General features: G+C 44.7%; 1 protein-coding gene across 1 annotated transcript; it reads right to left on the bottom strand.

Moving 5' to 3' along the window:
• Positions 1-456: 456 nt before the first annotated feature.
• LOC118369710 (otoraplin-like) lies at positions 457-1,977 on the bottom strand. The gene is made up of 4 exons (XM_035754337.2): positions 1,756-1,977; positions 1,366-1,505; positions 826-942; positions 457-659 (listed from the first exon to the last, which is right to left on the bottom strand). Exons 1-4 carry the CDS (start codon positions 1,880-1,882, stop codon positions 636-638), a joined length of 408 nt encoding a protein of 135 aa, XP_035610230.1. The 5' UTR covers positions 1,883-1,977; the 3' UTR covers positions 457-635.
• Between the last annotated feature and the right edge of the window lie 8,328 nt (positions 1,978-10,305).

The raw sequence follows: 10,305 nt of genomic DNA, 5'->3' as shown, positions 1-10,305 counted from the left end.
AATTTGTCATACCCAGCCAAATGATGAGGTTTTGCATCATCAACTGCAAAATCAATGACACGCTTTCTCCTTCCTCTATCTGTTTCCAAGCATATCAAATTGATATTATCTTCCACCAACATTTTATCAGAATGTTTTCAGTGGTGCTTTTCATAACCCCTAATCCTATGAAACAAGGTAACTCCCATAACCCTGGCAGGCTTACTCCGCGGTCCTGTTTACTAAGGATCTAAACACATCCAAAATATACAGGAGTCTTTCCAACACACAGCAGCAGTATCCTAGCCTCACTGTGAAATTGTTATATGTTTAGGTACTTGGAAACATAGAATTTCCACTCAGCCAAACTACAACAAGTTTAATATAACCTACAGTAAGCTTAGAACATTTGTTTTAGTCATATTCGTGATAATTTGATCACTGATTTTAGAAGATTCAACAATTTCAGTACAAACATTGGGATGAAAGGGATTTATTGACACATTTTCTATATCAAAATACAAGAAAAGTCTTTGAAATAATAAAAACTTTGCTCCGCAGATGATAAGGATCTCTACTTCCACATATTTCCTTTGTAATTCTCAGAAAAAAAGCTAAACAGTTGATCAATAAAGAGGCCTACATCATCCAGAGATTCAGAAACAGTAGAAGTCAACGTCCTGCAAGAGAGAACAAATGTAACAATGATCAAAACTACAACAATAAGTAATACTTCAGGATCTGTTGATTACCTGTGAGAATGTAGCTACTGAGCGAGAATGAATGGAGACAAACAACATGTGGTAGCTATAGTATTGAATGCGTGGAAGTTGAGGTAATACTCACGGCCGTAGGGATCGCCACAGTATCAGTATCCTTCTTAAACTTGGTAGTCTCCTTCACCAGGTTGCTGGGGAAGTAGCCGAGGATACCCATCTGGTCCACATAACGCTCACTGTAAACCTGCCAGAGAGAGGAACATGGTGCTAGATAGATGTGCTCAAGTGTTTCACCATGACAGAAACATTCAAATCTAGGGAGCAGGTTTAGGAAGAGCAGAATAGATGCATTTGTGTGATCGAGTCATATATCTGTGAGTTTCTGCCCAAATCTCACACATTCCACAACTCGAAATGATTGAACAATGTGACAGGCACAGCAAAATGCACCTCAAAAGGTATGAACCTCACGACCAACAAGATGGAGCATAGAATTACCTGATTTGATTGGTCCATTGATCACATGGAATAATTTCCCTACGGTCTTTACATTTCAACATGAATTGACAAAAACGGTTTGGATGAACCATTTTCTAAAAGCATATTGTGAACAGTAATGAAAATGTTTCTGTAACTCTGGAAACAAACCCATCATCACAGAACATACACTTCCAGACCAGAAGACTCCAGTGCCCTCGTCTGGTGTGAGTTTGGAGTACACATAGATCATCTGGTCCTTCCTGATGTTGATGAATCTGCAGTCAGGAGCAGTGAAGTCATCCAGAGCCACGGCCATAGAGAGAGCATCTGAGAGGGAACAATAACACAATCAACATGAAAGCAAATTACCGACAGTATATAAAATAAGAAAAAACATTGACTGTGCACTCTTTTTGTCAAATCACATATAAAGCCAGTATTGACTGGATTGATTGATAGGTGCATGGTATTGTCACACACCTCAAAAAATGCAGAATGTCTGAATAGAGAACCCAAATCCATACTCTCCAAAAATGGTCTTCAGATCGGTAAGGTGCATAAAATCTACTGTACTCACATGAGCATTCCTCATCTGCACAGATTTTGCTGTTTGCCAGTTTGTCCATAAGAACAGCATTGGTGGTGGTCTGGCACAGAAATCCCAAAGAGAGGAACAGGAGAGCGAAATGCAGTGGATGGTTCATCCTGAAGACGGTGAGAAAGTGAATGTACTGTATGTGTGTGAGTGAGTGCGAAATAACTCACTACTGTAAACTTCCACACACTTCTTCTCCTATGTCTGGATGGGCAGAACCCTTTCATCACAGGAATTCTGACCAATCAGAGTTGACCGGCTCCACATTCCACATTCCTAAAAGAAAAAGAAAAAAAGTGGCTGCAAGTTTTATGGGAAAAACAAAAGCCCTGCAGTGAGCTCTTATCAAAAACAGACATGGATATTTGTATGTTTTCTTGTTTTTTCTTTTGTGTTTGGCAACATACAGCTGCCATAAACAGGTATATCCTTAGTGCTTTATAGAACATTTGAGATTTGAGTATGATTCAACCACATCCACTTGATTTCTCCAGAGTTCCATAAGAAACAGATAATATCTGTGAATTCTCCTTCTCCGCATTCTGTTCCTCCTCTAAATCCGGGGGTGTTAAATAACACCTAATCTGAGATGCACCTAATCTGAGATGCAGTGCTTTAGACCGCTGCGCCACTAGGGAGCCCCCTAGTGGCGCAGCGGTCTATGGCACTGCATCTCAGTGCTAGAGGCATCACTACAAACCCTGGTTTGATTCCAGGCTGGGAGTCCCATAGGGTGGTGCACAATGGGCCCAGCATTGTTAGGGTTTGGCCGGTGTAGGCTGTCATTACAAATAAGACTTTGTTCTTAACTTACTTGCCTGGTTAAATCAAAAATGTAATTCAGGACATTACTGCGTTTAGGGAATATATTCCACTAGTTCCATTTAGGCTAACAGGTTTTTGTTTTGCCGACTACACCTTGGTGATATCCTAGCAGCAGCCTACAAAAGATGGGCCCTGTCTTCAGGTTTTACCTACATGGCAGCTGGAAATGGTGTCAGTAAAACTGGATTGATCATGCGTTCTAAAAACTGGTTCTTAAATTCTTAAATACCAGCATACAACTGTGGAAAATGAACTTGAACGCACCTTTAAATAGTAATTACTAGTGGGAAACTTGTCCATCATCTCTGAACTCTGACGTCACATACTAAGGAAATTACCTTGATTACCAGTTAAATGCAACAACAAAACATTATTTATAAAGACAATCTATTCATGTGGATTATTACCTCTTAATTTGTTAATGAGCATAATAGCTGTACTTTTAGTTTATGGTTGACGCAGCTTGTTTGCCGTTAGCCAATCGTAGATCTCTATGAGTTTAAAGCACGTGAATGCACACAACTGTTAACAATATTGTTTTCAGAGCCTCTCACTTGTTTTGAGCAAAAGCACTAGGTTCAATCTATATGGTCGAAGATCTGCGTTATAGTGCGATTGAAATGTAAAGGTTATTTTCATTAGAGCCAACATATGCAGCGTTTACCGTGAATGCAGTCTCTGCGAATGCAGGAACATCGCCTTTAAAATTCAATCACGCTATTGCGTGGATCTTCTGCGATACGGATTGAATCTAGGCCTACATTTTATCTGCAGTTATGTCACAGATGTGACTTATTGTCACAACTTCCGCCGAAGTTGGTGCCTCTCCTTGTTCGGGCGGCGTTCGGCGGTCGTCGTCACCGGCTTTCTAGCTGCCACCGATCTACGTTTCTCTTCCATTTGTTTTGTCTTGATTGTACTGTCATGACGTTGGCCTGGGGGGTAAGGTTTATGACAGTCATAAATACCCCCCCCCCCCCTTTTTCCTCTCTCTACCCTACTGAGGTTACATTTGCAAAACCCTTGGCTAACATAGAGATTCTGGGAACATCAGAAGGTGGGGGGAAATTAACTAAATTCTGGTAATCCGAACAATTGAACATATGCGGTGGTACTTAATGAATATGATGTCAGTTTAGTTGTCATCTGAGACATTCTCATCAATGATAAGATGACATAAACTCTACAGTGGAAAGTCTACACATCAGAGTTATCGGATTCACATGGAATTGTTGTTCAATTGAAATGTCTGAATATGAAATTATTTGTGATGGGATGAAATGTGATTTTAGCTTCTAAAATTTGAGATTTGGGTTTTCATAAGATAGGGCTCTGCTCAATCAGTGGCCTGCCCCTGTGAAGGGACATGGGCTATAAAACGTTTATAGGACGACGGTCCTATGTCAGAATGGTTCAGATAATAACTACAGAACGAAGCCAACATCAGCGTGAGCTTTGGTTGCGAATGGTATGAACTTTGAACTCTTATTCACTACAGAAGTGATACCTCCTAGCCGTTGAGTTAGCAACAGCAGATGCAAACAAGGGTTAGGAAGGAACAGACAGAGTATTCTGTCTATCACACAACGACGTTACTACAACATATCCAATTGATCACCAGAGACATTCTTCAAAGGACTCGGTTGGGCAACACGGCCTTCCATCTACCACCAACCTACCGAAGCGCAGCTCAGAGTACATTTTTATTAGAGGTCTGCGCGAGGAGGTGCAGATGGAACTGGCCTGTCGTGACAATAACCTCACCCTGGACTCACTCATTGCGATGGCCATCCATCTGGATAACCTTCATCCGGGAGCATCGGCATTCTCATCGCTTCTCTCCCTCCGGCGAGCACTCGGGATCAGAGCCTCTTCTCCTCTTTTTTTCCGGTTCAAAGTCTCGACTGTCAGCCATTAGGATCTGGAACCATCAGACACATCACTCAACCACTCACCCTCACGATGGAGTCCAATCACCAGGAGAACATCCTCTTCATCACCAGTGTACCAGTTCACAAAATCATCCTCTGCCTCACTTGTCTCCAACGCCATGGCCCTACCATCTCATGGTCGAGGATGAGAATCAGACTGGTCACCTGAATGCCGGAGGACCTGCTTCCCTGTCCCCTGTGGTTCCACGTCAGTTGAGAGTCCTGTGGTTGCCCTTCAGCCCAACATCCCAGAGGAATACCAGGACCTAAGGGAGGTATTCTCCAAGACCCGCGTTACCTGTCTCCCTCCTCATCGCCCCTGGGACTGTGTCATCGACCTGTTTTCCGGTGCTACACCTTATCGCAGATGCATCTACCCTCTGTCTGTGGCTGAGACCCAGGCCATGGAGGATTATATTCAAGAGGCCCTCCAATAGGGTTTCATCCGCACATCCACGTCCCTGTGCCGGCTGAATTCTTCTTCATGGCCAAACAGGAGGGAGGATTATGCCCTTATATCAATTATCGAGGACTCAATGACATCACCACAAAGTATCAGTACCCTCTTGTGCCACCAAGAAGCACAAGTTCTTCACCAAATTAGACCTGTGGAGTGCCTACAATCTCATCAGCATCTGGGAGGGGAATGAGTGGAAGACAGCGTTCAGCCAAAGGTTATGTCCTTTGGCTTAGCCAATGCTCCGTCAGTTTTTCAGGAATTAATCAACAAGGTGTTCAGGGACATGCACGGACATCAGGTGATTGTATACATCGATTACATCCTGATCTTCTCGACCTACCTGGAAGATCACATCACCCCCGTTCGAGCAGTCCTGGAATGCCTCTTGGCCAATCACCTGTTTGTCAAGGCGGAAAAGTGCCAATTCCATCAGAGGGCTGTATGCTTCCTGGGTTACCAAATCAGCCCACAGGGAATGAAGATACAGGACAAGAAGGTAGATGCGATGAGGTCATGGCCAGTCCCAACCACCATCAAGGGGTTACAAGGGTTTTTGGGGTTTGACAACTTCAACCGCCTCTTCATCTGGAACTTCAGTGCCGTCGCCGCCCCACTCACCTCCTCAAGGGTGGGCCTCGTAGGTTGGTGTGGTCTCCAGCAGCCGACGAGGCCTTTTGTATCCTCCCACCTCCGCAGAGAGGAATTACGACATCTGCGATTGGGAGCTCCTGGTGGTGAAGTTGGCATTGGAGGAGTGGAGACACTGGCTGGAGGGTGCTAAGGAACCATTCGTCATCCTCACTGACCATCGGAACCTAGAGTACATACGGACAGCAAGGAGACTGAATCCATGCCAAGCCAGGTGGGCACTTCTCTTCACCAAATTCGACTTCATGCTGACCTACCGCCCAGGTTCTAAGAACATCAAGGCCGTTGCCCTGCCCCATATCTATGATTCGGGAGAGGTTCATGTCCATAGGGAACCCATAATCCCATCCTCCCGAGTCATAGGTCCAGTGGTTTGGGACGTAGATGTGGACATCCGCCAGGCTCTAGAGAGGGAGCTCACACCCAGGAATTGTCCTCACGAGCGCATCTACGTTCCAACAGGGATAAGGGATCGGCTGCTGACCTGGGCACACACATCTACGTTCCGACAGGGGTAAGGGATTGGCTGCTGACCTGGGCACACACATCTACGTTCCGACAGGGATAAGGGATTGGCAGCTGACCTGGGCACACACATCTACGTTCCGACAGGGATAAGGGATTGGCTACTGACCTGGGCACACACAGCTATCGTCAATGGACATCCAGGTATTTCTCGCACCATCCACTCCATCGCTGAGAAGTACAGGTGGCCCACCTTGGTGCAGGATGTCAACTGCTTTTCCATATGTGCTCAAACCAAGTCCCCCCGGGATGCTCCAGCAGGGAAGTTCCTGCCGCTTCCCGTGCCTCAGCAACCTTGGTCACATCTATCCATTGACTTTGTAACCGATCTTCCTCCCCTCTGATGGTTTCACCACCATTCTGGTGGTAGTGGATAGATCTTCCAAGTCATGTCGCTTAATCCCTCTTCCTGGTCTCCTCATTTGCTCAGGTCGCTGAGGCACTCTTCCAGCAGGTCATCCGGCATTATGGCCTTCCGGATGACATTATTTCTGACCGAAGCCCCCAATTCACATTACGAGTATGGAGGGCCTTCATGGAGAAGCTCGGGGTCACGGTCAGCCTCACTTCCGGATATCGGCCTCAGTCCATCGGGCAGGTGGAGAGGATGAACCAGGAGCTGGGGAGGTTCCTGAGAAGTCATTGTCAGGACAGGCTGGGTGAGTGGGCACGATTCCTTCCCTGGGCAGAGTACGCCCAGAACTCCCTACGTTAATCCTCCACTGGGTTGAACCCCTTCGAATGTGTTTTGGGTTTCCAGCCGGCCCTGGCCCCATGGACCCCGTGCCAGACCGCGGCTCCTGCGGTAGATGAGTGGTTCCGGAACATGGAGGGGGTGTGATGCAAAGCACACGTGAGACTCCAGCATGCTGTCCATTGTCAGAAGGAACAGGCAGACTGCCACCACAGGCAGACTGCCACCTGTGTTCCATCCTGGGGACTACATTTGGCTCTCTACCAGGAACCTCCCACTCTGTCTGCCCTGCATGAATCTGAGCCCCCGGTTTGTGGGGCCGTTCAAGGTTCTCCGGAGGGTCAATGAGGAGACATACAGGTTACAAATACCCAGTCACTATTGAATCTTACCCTCTTTTCATGTGTCCCTTTTCGGGCCCGCGGTCCCTCATCCCCTAGCTGATAGTGTCCCCTTCAACAAACCTCCACCCCCCCGGACGTGGAGGGGGGCCCGGCGTACGCTGTCAGATCCCTATTGGACTCCTGATGTCATGGGGTTGAGCTCCAGTATCTGGTGGATTGGGAGAGGTATGGCCCAGAGGGGTGATAGGACGGCGCACAATTGGCCCAGAGTCGTCCAGTGTGTGGCCGGGGTAGGCCGTCATTGTAAATAAGAATTTGTTCTTATCTGACTTGCCTAGTTAAATAAAGGTTACACACACACACTGACCAAACGTTATTTTGTTGGATTTACATGTGTCCCCATTACCTGTAAAACATAATCAAAACCTATTTATTTCACTTACTTGCTGTGCTGTTTCGTTGTTCATTTGTTCAGTGTTTCATTCTCAACCAAGATTTATATGGAACGCAATTTGGGTCTCTGCATGTAAAAAAAAAGCATGTGTCAAATAACACTATTTGACGTGTCAAATAAGCTTTTTCACCAATCAGGACCTGAATATGACGCATGTTACATAATAATTTTATGCGATCATTCGTTTTTTAAGTAGTTATTATACATTGATTACGCTATCACTCGTATTTCATATGTCACAATGATTCATCGATACGTATGCAATGATGCTGTTAAAGTTGTCTCGCGCACCTACAGTGCTGGTCATAAAGAAAAGCTAGCTAGGATTAAATACATTTTTATTGAACCTTTATTTACATAGGAAAGTCAGTTAAGAACAAATTCTTATTTACAATGACGTCCTACCCCGGCCAAACGCGGACGACGCTGGGCCAATTGTGCACCGCCCTATGGGACTCACAATCACGGCCGGATGTGATGCAGCCTAGCTCATGGATGCAAACAATGTTCTTCCCCAAAATAGAAAAATGACATAATCTGTTTCAGTAGCTATAGTTAGCTAGCTAACTAAATAGCTAGGTGTGATCATCTAAAATAACCCTAATTTATAAGACACTTCTAATTTGATTCATGGTGGTCAGGCCCCATCTAAGGAACAGCCACATAGTGGACTTCGTGGTTAGCCTTCAAAATAAAATGATGTCGTTGACAGTGATGCAAACGCATGCAAATAGTAGAATTATGCCACAATTAAAAAGATCATGCTAAACGAGGTTGGAATGTTGTTATATATAATCATTTGTTAATCTTGCAAAAATCTGCTGAAATCACACTGGATCTATTGTAGCGACCCGCACAGACAGCTGTGTGTTATGTGTTAGGCTATTATTGGGTTGTGTTGTACTTACCAGTGTTTGCGGGGTCCGACATGCCAATCAACCTGCTATCTGCCAATCACGGGGATGCCTGGAATGTTCTGATGCCGGGCTTCCTGGTGGTTGGTGGAGTTGGGTTGGGCAGGGGGATGGAGCATTGGAAGGTTTAGCCTTTGTTCTCTCTCTTATGTCTGGCCTTCACAAGAGAAGGTCACAGTTAGCCTGTGGGTTATCTTTCATTTATTTGGCGTGGGCTGTGGGCTGTGTAAAGTTGGGTTGATAAAGCGTCAATTCATAAACTCAATCCTCTGTCTGGACAATTGTTCCTTTATGATCTTGTCAGGTCATTACAGTATTATACTTTAGAATAGCATTGGTGGCATACTTATTTCACTGTACAGCCTTACCTATGTTTGTGGATCAATGACATGGGGTATCAGTCTACTCAGTGACACCCAGAGAACATTAGCATCGTAGCTCTTATTGTGGGACTCTGAAACAACTGTGAGTTGAGACACATTTATTGTCAACCTATGTGTATTGAACATTCCTGAGGAAAAACAATAGTGAGTGGATGTTTTGGAGTCTGATAACTCTGAGGAGGGCATTGGGAAAAAGTATATTGGGTATTGAGTAGACTGTTACCCCATTTAATTGATCCCCAATCCTTAGGTAAATCTGTGCAATAGGCTGACTGGGGAGGTGATTTCACACAGTCACAGTCCCGCAATAAGGGCTAAAACTAATATTTGCGTAAACTCTTCACAGTTGTGTTCTGTGGGTGTCAACGAGTAGACTGATACCCCATTTCCTTGGTTCACATCCCAATCTTGTTAACATTATCTAGTCTAAATATGGCATGATTCCACGAACTGTAACCTTTTGCATCACTTTCAAAGCGGTACTTTTATTTTGAAGGCAAACCGCAAAGTCCACTATTGTGCCCACAATCCTTATTGTGGCTAGCTTCACAATACTGTCAGGTCGAGCCTCACTAGCCTGATGAAGCAAGCTGGCTGCTTATAACGTCAGCTTTGGGCAACAGGGTTAAGTAGCTGTCTAGCTATTTATTTTCATGAACTGAAGTTCAATTTCAATGGGCGAACAACAAGTGGCTACCGGGCTAATATTTACTCACAAGGATTCCTAAATCATTGCTAAGAATAGTGAAAATGACTGAAGTTTCTTCTGGTCATTGTTTTCAGGCTGGGTGTATTAGTGCTAGCTAGGTACCAAGCAAAAGCTAGCTAGCTATCCAAGAAGTTGCGTTTGAACAAATCATGCTTTATTACCAACGCGGTATTGTAAACACATCGTTCGTGGCCGGTGTTTGCACACTTTTTTTGTACAGCTTTGACAGTGCTTTACTGATAGTAGTGGTGGCGCTTGGCTTGCACGTGCAAATTCAGAACACACAACCTTCTATAATGGAACTGTGTTATTTGACATGCCAAATTAAAAGCTTATTTAATGTGTAAAATAGTGTTATTGTCAAATAGCGTTATTTGACGTCTACCTTTTTTGACACGCAAAGACCCACATGACATTCCATAGTATTGTAACGACCCTGGGTTTTCTGCTGCTCGAGCATGCTTTTGCGGCACAGTCGATAGCGCGCTGGATTTTACGTGGAGTCATTATGTCATGTACATTATATAGGTGTGCACGTCAGCTTTGACATTGTTTTCTCACATCGGCGTTAAATTTAGACAATGGCCAATACAGATGTTGGACGTTTTAGCTAATATTGGCCGATTCCGTTATGTTCACGGATAT

The sequence above is a fragment of the Oncorhynchus keta genome, chromosome 36 (genome assembly GCF_023373465.1).
Source record: "Oncorhynchus keta strain PuntledgeMale-10-30-2019 chromosome 36, Oket_V2, whole genome shotgun sequence".
Classification (NCBI taxonomy): domain Eukaryota; kingdom Metazoa; phylum Chordata; class Actinopteri; order Salmoniformes; family Salmonidae; genus Oncorhynchus; species Oncorhynchus keta.
Note: the sequence above shows the minus strand (reverse complement) of the source record. Positions and strands in the feature narration are given on the sequence as shown.